The sequence below is a fragment of the Mya arenaria genome, chromosome 4 (genome assembly GCF_026914265.1).
Source record: "Mya arenaria isolate MELC-2E11 chromosome 4, ASM2691426v1".
Taxonomy (NCBI): domain Eukaryota; kingdom Metazoa; phylum Mollusca; class Bivalvia; order Myida; family Myidae; genus Mya; species Mya arenaria.
The window spans coordinates 38,299,956-38,317,091 of NC_069125.1; the positions used below are offsets into that span (position 1 = coordinate 38,299,956).

General features: G+C 35.5%; 2 protein-coding genes across 3 annotated transcripts; one reads left to right on the forward strand and one right to left on the reverse strand.

The window, feature by feature from the left end:
• Positions 1 to 5,434: 5,434 nt before the first annotated feature.
• LOC128232717 (uncharacterized) lies at positions 5,435 to 7,767 on the reverse strand. Its single transcript, XM_052946427.1, has one exon. It carries the CDS (start codon positions 7,751 to 7,753, stop codon positions 5,519 to 5,521), a length of 2,235 nt encoding a protein of 744 aa, XP_052802387.1. The 5' UTR covers positions 7,754 to 7,767; the 3' UTR covers positions 5,435 to 5,518.
• Positions 7,768 to 13,173: 5,406 nt separating this feature from the next.
• On the forward strand, positions 13,174 to 16,736 carry LOC128232120 (uncharacterized). 2 transcript variants are annotated; one of them, XM_052945492.1, is made up of 2 exons: positions 13,174 to 13,466; positions 13,601 to 16,736. In XM_052945492.1, the coding sequence occupies exons 1-2, from the start codon at positions 13,310 to 13,312 to the stop codon at positions 14,659 to 14,661; spliced, it is 1,218 nt and encodes a 405-aa protein (XP_052801452.1). In that variant the 5' UTR covers positions 13,174 to 13,309; the 3' UTR covers positions 14,662 to 16,736. The 2 variants fall into 2 exon arrangements, with proteins under 2 accessions (XP_052801452.1, XP_052801453.1); XM_052945493.1 differs by having other exon boundaries at positions 13,238 to 13,307.
• The last annotated feature ends 400 nt before the right edge of the window (positions 16,737 to 17,136 follow it).

Sequence of the window (17,136 nt, forward strand, 5' to 3'; positions counted from 1 at the left end):
TATGTGCATACATAAATTTAAAATAAATACCACAATATACATACTGGTAAATGCCAGTGCTATAATTAGATATGCAAATTTATTCAATTGCGCATGCGCAGTAACATTCACGTGAGCATCCCCCACGAGAAAGTTGGCGGACTTTTTGACATTTCCAATACTTTTTGTGAATACAATGTTAAAACTTACGCTTTGTGTTGGATTCGATGCAAATGGTGTTGCTTGGATACGGTTCTTTTCGACCATTCTTACCTTCTTCAAGAAGATTTTAAAAAAAACGAATAAAAAGCGATTGCTGGCTACTGCTTTCCGCCGGCTACTGCTCTCCAACCAGTACCGTTCCAATACATATAATAGAATCAAATTTGAAATGTTCAAGTCACGCAATAAATTTTGCAAAAGGGCGTCATTTGAATTTTGAACGAAACTTCCGATTGAGTACGTTTTGCCTTAAGAGAAACGTATATGTTGTTGAAAATGAGATTCATTTTCTTATAAATCACCCATTTTACGAGAAATAAAGTACTAGGTATATGACATGAACTAATATCTTTATGATTAAGAATGTGCGGAGTGAGCGTAGCAAACGAGCCATTTTTAACAATTAAAATATTCCTTCATGTCATATAACTGGCTTGGAATACAACCTCATTGGCTGGAACATTGTAAACGCAAAATCTAACGCAGGGAGTGTGTATCGGATGAGTGACAAAAGGGAAACCTTAAAACACCCTCGAAAGTTTCTTCCTGCAGGCAGGCAGGCAGGCAGGCAGGCAGGCAGGCAGGCAGGCAGGCAGGCAGGCAGGCAGGCAGGCAGGCAGGCAGGCAGGCAGGCAGGCAGGCAGGCAGGCAGGCAGGCAGGTAGGTAAATAAATAGGATGGGATGGGATGGGATGGGATGGGATGGGATGGGATGGGATGGGATAGGATAGGATAGGATTGGATGGGATGGGATGGGATGGGATGGGATGGGATGGGATGAAAATATAATAAATAAATAAGTACATAACTAAATAAATAAATGGTTTCACAGTTTTACAAATAAAAGCAAGTACATGAATAAGATTGTATTATAAAAGTATAAATAAAACAACACAACAGTTATAACTGTACCAGGCGCATGATTAATATAATCAGTCTATTCTTCTAAGCCCAAGCAAAACACACAAAACCATTCTGCCCCTGCTTCAAGACTCGCCCTTAGATCATACTGTTCAGCCGGACACATACACTCAAAATGATACCATCCTCTCGATGCACATTCGTTCCGTCTGTCACACCCATACCACTCAACACCCTCTTTATCATCATTCACTCTAACACGGATACCACCCACTCCACACGTATACTTCCTCTCAGCCAAACGCCCAAATCGCTCCTACTCCGCACGCTCTCTCTTCTTCTGCTCCTCTTTCTGTATCATTTCCTCATCCCTCTTTCTTCTCTTTACAAGCCTCTCTTCCTCCTCCTCAAGCCTTCTCTTTCGCTTTTCTTCCCGCTGTTTTGCACGTTCCTCAATTGCAACCTGCTTCCGTTCCTCTTCGGCCGCTTTGTCCTGATCAAAGTAAGAGTTTTGGTTAACATTTTACTGACTGACATGTGATACTGAGGTAACACTACTTCAAGGTAATCTTTATCGTAGACATTGATTCATCGCGTCTATATCGTCATGTGAAGATCAAGATCATAGTGCCTAATTTGAAAATTGGCTAATTAAACTTTAAATCAATATCTGTAAATTACTCCAAAGTGAATGGTAATGCAGCATACATATACCTGCAACGCACGAAGCATTTCATCACCGGATATTACTCTACCGGCAGTCACTGACCGGCTTGATATCCTCTGCGGTTTGGGCAGAACAGGCGGGGGGACCAGGATTTCAGCCAGATGAGCTGGGATGTGGATTTGTACCTAGGAAGTGGCCACAGGTTCCGCAGGTGCGCGGCGGCTCATTTTCATCCGGAGTCTGGACCTGAAACGAGGATGGCACGAGGTCTTCCTCGGGAATTGCCTGCCGGTTAGGTGGATAGAGGCCGGAACGCCGGAATGCCTCCTTGATCGAGGAGGGCGTCACCTGATCGAGGGCATAAGCGAGAACAACTTGCAACTTTGCATTGGACACATTCACCCCACAACGATAAAGGCCCAGATTTCTGCATACTGTTTTCACCTGAAAGTAATTTTAACTAATACTATTATTTTTGCGATATTCTCACGTTTATTTCATATGATATGATAGGTTTTAAATACTTGTTATGAGTTCACTGAAAATTGCCAAAAAAAAATAAATATGATGTGCAAATATTTTACCTTTTCCTTCAATGGCCCATTTATGTGCACATCTAACGGCTGGAGTAGGTGTGGCTGGGCAGTCCTAGTAAAACCACCAACCACCTGATTGGCCCTTGCGGACTCAATCAGGGGCAAGCTCACGTGGCTGTTATGGTTGTCCATAACCAGCACCACTGGCCGCGCTCTTCCGCAGTTCGGCAAAAAGCAGCGCTCAAACCATTGACAGAATATGTCAGTGTTCATATAGCCGATGATGCTTGTCGCAAAGAGCCATATCCCTGAAAAGGTACAACACATTGCATTACGTTTGTTACGAATAAACGACTAAACAGTAAATTGTATACAGTTTATGTGGGATTGCAATATAGTAAATCAAATGCTAAAACACGAACCTGGAACTCCGTCCTTATATGTACGATGTGGAAAGCTGTCCTTGAATATAATACATGGCGGTAGAACTTTCCCGTCGGCGGATATGCACAGATGGGCGGTGACGTGGTCGGCGGTCAATACGCGTTGCCGCTTTACGTTCCCCTTGCGAGGTGCGATGACTTTCACTCGGTCTTATTCCTTACCGCACCATCCCATTTCATCGCAGTTATATATTTAGCAAAAAATATGTGCATACATAAATTTAAAATAAATACCACAATATACATACTGGTAAATGCCAGTGCTATAATTAGATATGCAAATTTATTCAATTGCGCATGCGCAGTAACATTCACGTGAGCATCCCCCACGAGAAAGTTGGCGGACTTTTTGACATTTCCAATACTTTTTGTGAATACAATGTTAAAACTTACGCTTTGTGTTGGATTCGATGCAAATGGTGTTGCTTGGATACGGTTCTTTTCGACCATTCTTACCTTCTTCAAGAAGATTTAAAAAAAAACGAATAAAAAGCGATTGCTGGCTACTGCTTTCCGCCGGCTACTGCTCTCCAACCAGTACCGTTCCAATACATATAATAGAATCAAATTTGAAATGTTCAAGTCACGCAATAAATTTTGCAAAAGGGCGTCATTTGAATTTTGAACGAAACTTCCGATTGAGTACGTTTTGCCTTAAGAGAAACGTATATGTTGTTGAAAATGAGATTCATTTTCTTATAAATCACCCATTTTACGAGAAATAAAGTACTAGGTATATGACATGAACTAATATCTTTATGATTAAGAATGTGCGGAGTGAGCGTAGCAAACGAGCCATTTTTAACAATTAAAATATTCCTTCATGTCATATAACTGGCTTGGAATACAACCTCATTGGCTGGAACATTGTAAACGCAAAATCTAACGCAGGGAGTGTGTATCGGATGAGTGACAAAAGGGAAACCTTAAAACACCCTCGAAAGTTGAAATTCTTCATGAATACCTCTCTGCAATCCATTGGCTGAGAATGTGGGTTGTAATCTAAGGGATATTTATTTTCTTAACATGGACAGTATTGTAAACAATGGACCATTTTTACAGTTGTTGATAAATGAACAATTCATTGTATATTTACATTGTAGAAGTGATTTAAATTGTCAATTGGATTTTGGGCCTTTCACAGTGCATGTTTCAAAAGTTATTCTTTACTTAGTTTGAAGAATATCTTTTTGGCAGTAAAACATACATCCTGTGCAACATAATTTTTGTGGTAATTTTTGATTTTTGAGTTGACCAAATTTTACGACAGATATTTTTGTACATTTGATCAGATTTCGGACTAAAAAAATGCATTTTTCGGAAACCTCTGTCAACAAATTAAAACAATTGTGTGGGGTATTTTTGGCTGGTTGCTCTATGTTATACAAATAAATCACTATTCTGTTAATTCTTAAAGGTCAGCCTTCACATCGCATGAGAAGCATCTCTTCGACTTAAACAGGTGTCGTCTGCAAGGAGACGGATGTTTGATTGGATTTCATCCACAATATAAATATAAAATACAAAGAGAACTTATAAATAATCAGATAGTCAGTTATGAAGCAACCATAGTTACCCTTATGCGATAGTTGGTACAGAAGAAAAAATAGCTGTACTCTATAAAAATGCTTTTGTTATATCACAAAACAGAGCAATAATTTCTTTCTTCATCCATAGCTTGACAGAAAGTATGATATGTGTTAGAAAGCCGATTCACAGTTGAATCATTCATAACACTACCAGATTGTAATGAAGCTTTACCATTGCTGGCAAAAGAAAAAGAACAAATGATTCTGGCTTACTTCTTAAAGTACCTTACTGATGCAATTTAATAACAATTAAGTCGACATTTATGAACTCACTGTGGGTCGTTCTTAAACAACACATGTGTCAATTTCAACTTCTAAGGTCCTCTCCTTGTTCGAAGCGCGTAATTAAAAGGGAGTACAGAAGATTTGCAAGTTTACATGCCAACTCTAACAAGAAATGATTGTTCTTTTTTATCCAGACAAGGAGCAAAACTAAAGGTTTCTTGATGACAAGTTGTCAGTTCGAATTTTCTCTGTCAATTTCTCCTCAGGTCAGAATTGGATTTTTTTATTAGCGAAATGTTTGCATATCGTAAAGGTACGTAGTTTGCCCTGTCTTGCTGGAGATTAAAACACTTTACTTTGTTGTAGGCTCTTTTCCTCCTGCGCGTATAAAGTCTGATAGATGTGTGCATTTATTTCGTTACATGGTGCTTACAAGCTCGTTGTTAATAGTCAACATACGAATCAATACAATTATCAAAGCAAGAGTCCCTGTTAAACTTAAAAGCACTGCGTCTTAATATAAAAAAGTTGCCCTTATCATACTGCCATATCTTCCCTTTAAAGGTCGTATTGCATGTTTTGATAATTTAAAACAACAAAAGAAACCACAGTGATAGCGCATATTTTGATCTAAGAACGGTTGTCAGGCACCAGAAAAAGTAGTTAGTGTCAGATTTGAAACGAGAAAGTTGTGTCACTTGTGACAAACCGTATATTTCTACAATGTTATCACTCTTTGACCTAGAAGAATATTTCGTCATAATACGGTTGAAATCTCCGGCGATAGTGACATAGTGTATATTGAGATTGAAAACAAGATCGATCGAGTTTTCAATGTATAAATATAAAATGTATTCAGCTTGCGCACTAGCATATTAACATATTACTCAACATGAAATATCAACACAAACTTTCTCCAATCTCTTTCAACAAAATGCGCAGGTAACCTAAGTGCTCAAAAGCAGCTCCTTATACCGTTGGTATGCTTGTAGATGGTTATTTTTTAGAAACATTCAGGAGAATGTCTTGAACGGTTTCGTTAATTGAACTTGCAGCACGGGAAAAGGTTGATTCAGGGTTTGCTTTTAAGTGGTCATCAATAGTAGATGTGAAAGCTGACAGCAGGCCTCCAATTACTTTGACGCGATCAACAGACGTGTCCTCACAAATAGCTGTTGCTGCCTCCATAGCAGCTTGGATAGCACCTCGTTTGATATGTGCATTCTTGCTTGTTTTATTGGCTAGTATAGGTAAAATACTTGCTGCTGTTTCTACAACCCTTTTTGTCATACTGTCACCAACCACTACACTGTTATTCTCTAAAACAAATGTATTAACTATTTGTTTTAACAGCCTGTCAACATTTCCAAAAAATACGGACGATTTGTTTGATGTTTCATTTTCTTCTAATCTAGTTTTAATCAGTTGCCATAACTCAACCACTTTGTATTGTATTCTTGAGTCGAACTCTTCTACCGTTGCTAATTCAGGAATTTCTCGCACTAAATCTGCAATCGTATCTAAAAGATATTCAGTTTTAGAGGTTTTATTTTCGATTGACATTGCTAGTGTCGTTCTACTAACTCGATATGGAGGGGATAGGGGAGGGCTTTCAATAAATAACTGCAGATATCCAATGGGGTTCTTTCTTATTGAAATGACTCTTGCCAGCGCTTCTTCTATCACTTCATGTTTGCACCCAGCGATCAGATTTTCATTTCTTACGAAATAAACTGGAATAAATCTTTCCCGGAGACATCTAATCATAAAGTCTAAAGCTTTGCAAACACCAAAGAGAACGTTGTCCTCCGTCCAGAACGAAGGATCTGTCTCTTCGATGACCCAAAACATGACATTTTTCCAATGATACGAGGCAAGCACTTTCGGTTCAGTGCGAAGATACTTTTTCTGGTAGGCTTTTAATACTCTCCAACAATATATTTGTGTCTCAATCAAACTATTTGCAAGACGGAGTTCGCATTTGGAGAAGGAAAGTCTAAAGGATATGTTTGTTTTATCTGATTCCGGTGAGTTGTCTTCATTTGCTGGATAACCGTTGAGGTCAGGTGAGAGTGGCCGTTTTGCTACAATATGACAACCACTTTCCACAACTTGTTGAACTATTTCTTTCGATGGCCACTGTCTTTTCCTCTTTAACCATTCTGCTGCTGAACTGGGCCAGTCATCAAATTTAAAGGCTGGAACAAGATCTGCCGATAATAATTTTGGCAAGGACATTGTTTGGTCATCAGAGTCGCCTTCATCAAAGTTAGGTTCAATTGCTATTGGCATACTAGCTGTGCTGTTATCGTTATCTCCATAGCTCTCATCAGATCCGTCTATATCTAAATTATTGTTATACCTAATTGTTTCAACTCCGTCTTCAGGATCGATTTCTGCATATTCGATAGAATGGATTTTGGAATTACTACAGCTTGGTGAGGTGCCGTCCGATTGTTCTTTTTCGTACTCTCCTGTAATGAAGTCCACTGCTTTGATAGCAGATGAGATCAGATGTGTCGATGAACACTCTTTTTGAAATTTCTTGCGTTTTATTCTTTGCATTGGCGTATCTGTGTCTTTATTCACCCAAATATCTAACAAAACGTCAAGTGTTGAATCAATAAATTTCCCGAAAATCCTTAACTTATCGACACCCTTCCCTTGCTGTCCTATAAAACCGTTCAAATCAAAACTATCAAAGTCAAGTTTGGCGAATTCCAAGCCTACACCGGATCTTTTCACAGCATTAAAAGTATGACGTTTTGAATGTACATCGCTTGACGTTGTTGCATGAATAAATAACGGAACAAGATGAAAGAAGTTCCTCTGTATTTTTTTGAGATCCATAACTGGAACATGACAGTCATCAATTAACTTCACCTTTTTGAATATTTTTGCATGATTCCTCTCCCCTCTTACATGGAGAAATGCTGGGTAATAAGGATCATAGTCAAATAACTTTTCGTCCAAAACAAATTTCTTTGGAACAAGTAAAATGTCAACATCCCCGAAATCCGTCGGGGTGTTGACTTTTGATCCGTCCATGCAACTACCCACCGGTATTAATTCTTCCCTACCAGTCAAATCGAAAACACCATTTATTAATTCGACGTTCTTAAGTTGTTGTTGTATGTTTGGGTGCAGAGAAGAGTCTATTTTCATGGCAAGGTTCAGAAATACCATATTTGAGTTGGTTAAATCACATTGTGTCGATAGGTTGTATGCCATTGCAACGTCTTTACCGGGACGAGGACAACGTTGATAGTATATGAGTCACTGAAAAAAATGTTGTTGTTTTCAGTTAATTATTAATCATGTAATAGGTAGATCTAAAACATTCAGAATGAACTGTTCTTCGGGTGCATAACATACATCTAAATTTAAAAATAGCAGCTTATCTGTACCTTCGACTCATTTCCACCATATTTAATTCTAATTTATCTTACATGTATTGCTGACTGTACTGATGTGAACACTTTTCTATTTTTGATTTTCCATGTTTTCTAGCTGTCCGTGTTTTAGAAATATAATATTCGCTATTCATTACTAATCATTTTACAGAGGTACATATTTCAGTTACCAACGACCTCTATCATTATATCGGATACTGGTCACTTGCAAACACTCTAAAATCACATCACATGTATTGATTGTAAAAATGTTACATTTTAACCTTCCGTGTAAACAAACTTTCATGTAGTGAAAGTACGTTCACGATTACAATTTGCCATGAAATAATAGTTTTACATATACCATATACAAACATATACTAAACATTCATGGAAGATATTCGCTTAAAATTCTTAAAACATACTAACTGCTTTGGCAAATTGCCTTACTTAGAACGTTAACACGCAATTTTCCGAAAACTCATATAAAAAATCAATAGACGTACCTTTTTGTGTCTTTATACGATATGTTTAAACGCTAATAAAATGTGTAGGTAAAACAATTAAATGTATGTAAGCTCCTATGGTGCATCCCAAGTCAAGAACAAAAGCGCAAAACATTGGGGAATTTAAAACCGATGTAAATTCCACATTGTTGAACTGTCATATCTCAAGATAAGCTTATCAGACAATATCGATTCATAAAACTTCGCCTCCCCAAAATTGTACAAAGAGCTTAAAGGTTATTGCCAGATGGCTATCATAATAATAATAATAATAATAATAATAATAATAATAATAATAATAATAATAATAATAATATAATAATAATAATAATAATAATAATAATAATAATAATAATAATAATAAAAGAAACGCCGAAAACGCTGAAATGTTGAAGGCCCAACACGCGTTTAAGCCAATGTATGCCGACAGAATAAAAGTGAATTGCTCTCCATCTAGTTCTCCTCCATCTCTTATTGTCATAACCCTGATGAAGGTCAAGTTAGGACAACGTCTTTGAAGCAACTCACACAGTAGGTCAAGAATGTTGTCAAACGTAGAAAGCTTTATGCGTCTTTACTGGTACGGGCATTCAGCATAGGAAATCTATGACAATCTATCGCAATCTAACATTTCTTTGAGGAGCTGTCTGGCTTTCTCATACCGGGAGGGATCTTCCGGTATAGTTGCTAAAATGGTGTGTCGTCTGTGTTCTTCCAATTCTAAGAAGCTGGCGAATGCGGAGAACCTTATTAGAAGACCAAGCTTCCGTGTCAATCTCAACACAAAGATCATCAACAAATTTGCGACTGCGCGTAGAGCTACACGGGCGGTGCTTGAAATGAAGATGGAGACTAATTAAATTGAGTTGTTTGGTATGTAACCTCTGGATTACATGACACGGCGACAAGCCACTATAAAATCATTTCATTTGTGTCGACTCTAGATTAAATTGTGTAGTTCGAAGTCGACTAGCTGCTGTTAAAGGTCTGAGTATATATTTGGACATGTGCATGGCGAATGGTAACATAGTTACACATGTAGATACGTGCATTAAAGTAAAGGGGTAATGTTTAATGAACATATCTTAAGTGTGTAAAACATATCTGAAAAAGAATAAAAACGACTAACGATGACGCTAAAGTACGACGTTAACTTCGCTCCTTCGCCTTCGTCCCTTCACTCCTTCGCTTGCGTATTTTCGCGTCTTCTCTTTCTTGTCATCCCATAATCCTGAGTGTTTCTATCAGAATTAGTCTTACCGGCTACTACAAATATTATAGACGTCCTGTATCATTTGTAATCCACCACTGTCTGTTTTAGGATCCCTTTTACTTGATTGAATACAAAACTGTAGCTTATTCACCTCATTTCACAAATCATAATTTTACAATTTGAAATTTGTGATGGCATGCTTGATGTTGGTAGATGTTTTATCACTGCTACAAGTATTATGTTTACATTTCATACGAAATCAAATAAAACTCTATTTACCCTATAAAACGTCAACGAATCCCTTTAAGACTTTTTATCGTTATGTGTGTCATTGGATCTTAAATCGATCTTCGCTTAGACCAAAAACTCAACCAAAGTTAAACTATATAAGAACGTCCATTATTTAATAAATAAAAATCAAGGTTTTCAGAAGTTATATAACGATGATATGGAAGATTCAATCACAAAGAGCTCTATTAAAATTGTAAACGTAATGAATGAAAAAAAATGAAAAAATCTACACAAAATAACATTTTGGGATCGGAATAGCATAACTGAACGCGCACACGTACACTTGAAACACAACACATGAAATTGTGCCCAACCATTTTTCGATATATCAATAGTTAGATTCGCTTTTTTATCTGTGACAACTTTGACATCCAATCTAATGTTTTGATATCTTAAGATATAACGCAGTATTAGAAACACACTCAAAACGACTCTACATGTACATGATGTACATATCCAGTCTATCTTTATCCGTTGTTTGAACAATCGTAATCTCTTGTGGATTTATGTATATGAGTGTGTTTTTTTTTGGATAAAGAATATTCGAATAACATTCTTTGTGGCCTTTTTTCTAAACGATGAAGTGACAATCTGATTTTGGTCGTTAAGTTAAATGATATAGTAAAAAGTTAAATGTGTTTTGCATAAACATGATCTATACGAAGTTATCAGTGTAGTAAATTATAGCAGCTATATACTAGTCCGTGTATTTAAATATAAACTTAAGTTTTTGTACGTTTTGGGCAAATAATACGTTTATTGCGCGCATTATCAAGAAAATAAAAAGTAGATTTTAGACGAATTTTCTGACGAAAAAGAAAAGTGTGAATAAGGTTGATTGAAAAATGTGGACGATTAAATATAGTAGGATGTCTAATGACACAAGTTTATATCGTGATAGTATTATTATTGGTTTATTCAAGGTACATGTGCATGAATGATCAGTTTCGTGGTGGTCAGCTGAGTCGTGTGAAAACTTAAACCTTTTGCCCAAAATTTTCTCTGGTCTTGTCAAATGTATTTTTAGATATATTGAAGCGTAACCATGGTACTATTGATAATGTGTTTGTGCATGTGTAGCAAACCCATAACGAACTGTTAGCCGTAGAAGCAGATTTTATTTATAAATGGATAGCTGACCAGTGAAGTCAGCTATTCACATCTTCACATCAAACTATGTATGTTTAAATGTTAATAAACCCATAAAGTTATCAAGTAAATAGCTCATGGGCAAAGGAAGGTTTCAAAAAAACTAGTCTAATAATTTGGCTTGTGAACACCAAATAAAACACATTCTATATAGAGGAGTTTCTTTATTTGTTAGTCAAGTTTCTCTGTTTCAAAGCATATTACGAAATTCTGAGAATTTCTTGTTTACATTTACAGACAGTGGTTATGTACTGAGTACAGATATCTTAACGCAGATACTGTACATAGTATAGCCTTTTTATGTACTGGGGATAGTTGTGGCGTTGACAAGCGCTATATGAATATTCTAATCACAATATGATATTAAGCATTATCAATCAAAGATTATAAGAAACAGAAAGCATATGTACCATATTTTGTGATTTTACTCTTTTTTTCTGTCTAATTAACAGTGCTTAGTGACAACCTTGTACCGTAATAAAGTGATTAGCAGAAAAAAGTTGTGATACAATCATCGCTCTCACGATGTGGAATTGATAGTCTTGCATATGCTTTACTTTATTTCATCTAGTATTGAGTAAAACAGACTTCACTTTCCAGGCCTTATCCACACGACAATGGAAGTTTTCGCCATCATTTAACTTGATTGGATGATACATGATGAATATAATGGATTTTAAACTATGTCGAATAAGAATAATTTCCCCATTAACAAGGTATGAATTATAGGTTCCAAGTACAGTCTATACAATATAATATATTTGTAAATATCGATGTAACCATTTAATCTGTTTCACAATTAAAAATACATTCCAATACCGGAATTAATGATTGTTATAAACAGAAAGTGCATTTAGTGAGTGTATTGAAATGCTTATGATCGAACATTGCAAAAAGGACAGAAGCAAAATATACATGGATACATTATACCATTTTTGAAACGTGAATTTGTGCAAAGAACAGGATGGGCATATAGATGTATTTTAACAATGCGATACGCTAATTTGAACTTTTACACAGTTTTTATGTTAAAAATAAAGGTTGTCTGAAACCGGAAACTTGAAACAAAAAAACACCACAGTTTAGTATTGTGGGATTCGGAAAAACCTTAGTATGACATTTAACAGGTATGTTCTAAGGTCGTAGGACAGATGAACCCCAAATATTACTGCTCATTCTAAATAAGTTTAAATCCCTAACTTGTTTTGCTTCTTCAAAACTTCACAAACGTTTCAAATGTGTATGCTTACTTCATATGGTTTGCATCTACATGTATTGCTGCTCTTTCTCGACCTTTTGTTTCTGGCTTTACTTTCTTACATTTGCATATAATGTCAGAACTGATTATTTGTATTGACTTGGCAATGCTGCGTGTCTTTAAACCCATAAAATGTCGTTTATTTTTATTTATAATTTTCTTGAAACGGCACACCTTAGATACATAGGTATAGTGTTGGATTTAGTTGGAAAATCCTGTATATAGTTAAAATAACAGTGTTTTCCATATTACTATGTTTTAGTGGCACTATACATTGTACATTTTGTTAAACCATGAAACTTTTCTACTACCTTATGAGACGATAGTTGATCACTGATAATATTTTATGACCCATCAGTCATTTAACATTTGCGCGTTTTCAGCTATTAGATAACCGGTACAATCTTGTTATCAGAAATTAATATTTTCAATAAATGCACCATTTATTAAGAAGTTAAAAGTTTATGCCTCAAAAGTCATGTTTCTTATACATGTGTATGTATTGATTGTAAATACGAGTATCATTTGAACCATTTTAAAAAGGAATGCATTAAATATTCAGTTTGAATGGTATTCGTATAGGGTATATTACCAATCAATCCAGCTATATCAATAAACTAAGGGCTCATTAGCATATTTAATCTATGCATTCACGTTATATATTTTCAGTATAGTCGATCATGTCAAAGCTCAGTCGTGCAAGCACACGCATAATTTCAATGCCATCATTCAATTCACGTTTTAAAACCACTTAAAAAAATATTATGATAATTCCGCAGCAATATTTTGTGCGCATAACGCTTTGTATCATTTTACAAACCAATATCAAGTGATTGCTTGATACAAAACTGCTTTACATAGTTTATATATGAAATCAAAACTCATTCCTTGTCAGTTTGTCACTTTAAAGCATTGATGTATGCAAATACCAGCTATGAATGGACATAACCTTCATATAAAAGGATTCACCATGCATGTATGCGCGCTTCGATTTTGGTTATTACATTAGTTGGAACGCTTGACACGAGTTTTGACGAAACTTCAAATATGAAAAAAGTTCAATTTTATTGGAAAATTGTAGTATGCATCTCTGTTGTTATTATGTTTGTGAATATTATTCCCTGGATGATCAAATGTAAGCAAATTATTTTATTTTATTTTTGTTTTCATTTTTTATGACATTGTACGAATTGGTGACTTAATAGTGATTTGGTGATTTCAAAGTCCCATTTGAACTGTTTAGTAAAGTTTAAATCGCGTTTGTTTCAGCTGATGAAAAAATGGAATTTCTTTATTTTGAGGCCGAAATACATGATGACTTTCCAACTGTTGAAAATGCTTCACCAAAGATTCCACATATTCTACACCAAACCTACAAATCTGAAATAATTCCGGAAGCTTATGTCCCACAGATCAATTCTTTCCTTAAATACCATCCAAACTGGACGTATTACTTTTGGTCAGAAAGTTCAGCTAGAAAGCTAATTGCGCACAAATTTCCGTATTTTCTCAATGTTTGGGATGGATACAAACATCCCATAAATCGAGCAGATGCTCTGAGATACTTTGTGCTTTATGAATATGGCGGGGTGTATGCGGACTGTGATATGAGATTTCTACGTTCATTGGACAATGCTACTAAGGCGTTCGCTGCTATTATTCCACCAGAACCGTTTGAGCACAGCGTGTTTCGATTGAAAATGCCGCTCCTCACAAATAACGCTATAATGTTAAGCCGACCTAAACACCCATTCTTCAAATTGCTAATTGACAGGCTTGAAGCTACTAAAGATGAACCCGGATTGCTGGAGGTGGCTGGACCTGTATTTCTTCAAGAAGGCTTTTTAGTGTACAACAACATACGAAAAAAAAATCTTTATACATTACAAAATCATTCGTACTTAAATGGACTTGTGCCATATAATTTGCAAGGCAAGTTTAAATATCCTTTACATCATCAAGACAATGTGCTTGTGCCAAATACCCATTTTTTCATGAATACGCTTGCTTGGAAGTTTAAAACCAACGAAGTGCTAAATTTATGTAAAGATATATATGAAAACAAACTTTTTAGCTTTTTCTCGTCTTCTAAGTGCGTACGAAGTGACGTCGCGACGCTTTGTTCATCTGAATACTTTCAATCGCGTGACATGTGGAAAAGAGGGTGTAATGAAATTGTTAGAAGAGAAGGGCGTTCAAAGAAGGACCATTCAAGATTCACATTCACCGAACATTTGTGGCACACATCGTATGAGAAGGTGAAACGAACTGCCTTTGATAATTGGGTAGACATTAAAACTGTTGTCCCTAAGGCTGTGATTTACAATTAAAAACAATACTGTATTCATTAGACAATGAGTTTTCATACAGAATTTGATTTGTTGTCATGACTATCATTTAACTTCACCAACCTCTCAATGTGTGAACAAATAAATAAGTTTTGATATCTAGCCCAAAATGTTATGGTATTATTTTAAAATATGGGTTGCAAATACAAACGACATCGTCTAATTAATATACAACATCCTAACAAATTGTTTTCTACATAAAATTATGAGTGTAAACATGCTGTCGAAAACTGTACCCAGTGTTCCTTAAGAAACACTAGATAACCGTTGCATTATATCAAAACATTTTCATTATAAAATCATAACTAATCGTATTAAAAACCAACAAAACCATTGAATTTGGTCGCCTTTCGAATCGCTGTCGAGCATAGAACTGACCAGCAACATTTTCCCGGTTAAAACCACCGACCAAAAGCCATTGGTCGCCTGACTTATACATTTGATTTAACCGCGCACCAATATTTGTGCTCCAAAATGTTAAAACATAAGTGCTGTGCTATACTCCGTAACACAGAACTAGTAAGTGTATGGAGTTATCAGGCATGAATGTTAAACGTGAAGGTTAAAGGAGTTTATTAAGTGGTCGGATTCCTCAAGTACACTGTACATTGTGCGTCACAGCACTTAGTTCTTAACGTTTGGTGCATAACATACACACATGTTTGGGAACTATGGTTTACTTAATGATGCTGTTGGAAAATATACATTGCATGTTTTGATATTTGCAAGGATTTCAACTTCGAGCTTTATCTTTATATCATAATATATTTTCTTATTTCAAACTAGAAATTCATGAAACGCATTCATCATGTCTATATTTGATCTAGTGGTGTGTTTTTAATTAACTAGCTTTGTGTCCCTCACTGAATCACTTATTTCATTACACCTACATGTACGGGCTAAGTGGTTAAAGTTTATTTGATATGCTAATTTAAATATGAGTTATGAATGCTTTTCCTCAATTCAATTAAAAGAATGGATCAAATTAAATTTTGTACCTTTCACACATTTTGAATGTGAGTAAGTTTTTTCGCACTGAACAAATTGCCTTTAGCTGTCTTGGCTTATTGTGTAAATAAATTACATATATTTCTAAATGTCTTGTTTGTTTGGGATTAATCATATTTTGACGATGGGAATGAATTTACATCAAATATGACTTTGGGCGAATTGCCTTTTTACAATCTTTTTTTTTTCTTTTGTTAATTGCATTTATGTATGTATGTCTTGTTTGTTTGGTAATTAAGTGCGTCAAAGCAAGTTTATAATGTTTGCGGCATTACATACAAATATATTCTGAAACTATTGTAACAAACTTTTAAATAATGTATATTGCATATTTCATATATTTTGTTGCATTTCAACTACAAGCTTTAATTTTTGCATATATTTCGTTATTTCAAACCATTACGTACTAGTAATTTATGAAACTATTCCACGGCCTCTAAACGTCAGCTCCACAGTTCGCACAATATTGAAACGAAATGGTAGCCAGCCTGAAGTTCTTACACGGTACCACATTCTCCTATTTTCGAAATATGTCCGTTAAATAAAATTATCAAATAAAATGTAAGCCATCTTTATGACTGTGTGTTCATGTAAATATATAGAACAGCCCCACCACGGAAGTGTCGACAGCTCGTTTTCTTTGCACCACCTTTGAGTGGTGGAGCTGGTGTTTAGAGGTCGTGTATTTGTCAAGACCTATCTTGTTATAGTGTTTGTTTTTTTACAATTTACTAGCTTGTGTGGTAAAGTTGAATTCAGTCATTGAATCATTTCACTTGCATGCACGTGCTTGCTGCTTGAAGTATCATGTTAAGTGAGTTTTGAATGTTTTTCCTTAGTTCGATCAATAGAATGGATCGAATTATCATTTGTATCTTTCACAATTTCACCGTTTGAGTTTTGTTTTTGTTTGCTTGTGATGAACCAATTGCGTTATACAGTCGTGGCTTGTTTCGTATATTTATTTAATGTATTTGTGTATGTCTTGTTTGTTTGCGATTAATCAAATTTTGACGAAGAGTGTTAAATTACATTAAATATTACTTTGAGCTGATTGGTTTTTGCATCTTACCTTGTTTGTTTTGTATAATGCATATAATATAAATAGTTTTCATCAAAATGTTGGAGAGCCACACCTTCAAATCAAGGGCGATAAATTAGAATGTAAGGTCAGACAGCATGAAACTTATCGATAATAATCAACTGATAGCAGAGTGATAGGACTTTGTAGAGTGTACACACTGCGATTTTGTAAATGGTGTTAAAATAATAATCATTGAATGATAAAACGGTAATTGCTCTGCAAAAGTGTTATTTGTTTAATCTCGCTTTATCACGGAACGTTATTACTTCACGACTCATTTTCGCTGACGACGTCACATATGTGTGTATAAATTGTTTGCTTGGGATAAAGTATGTAAACCGACATTAAATATTACTTTGACGTAA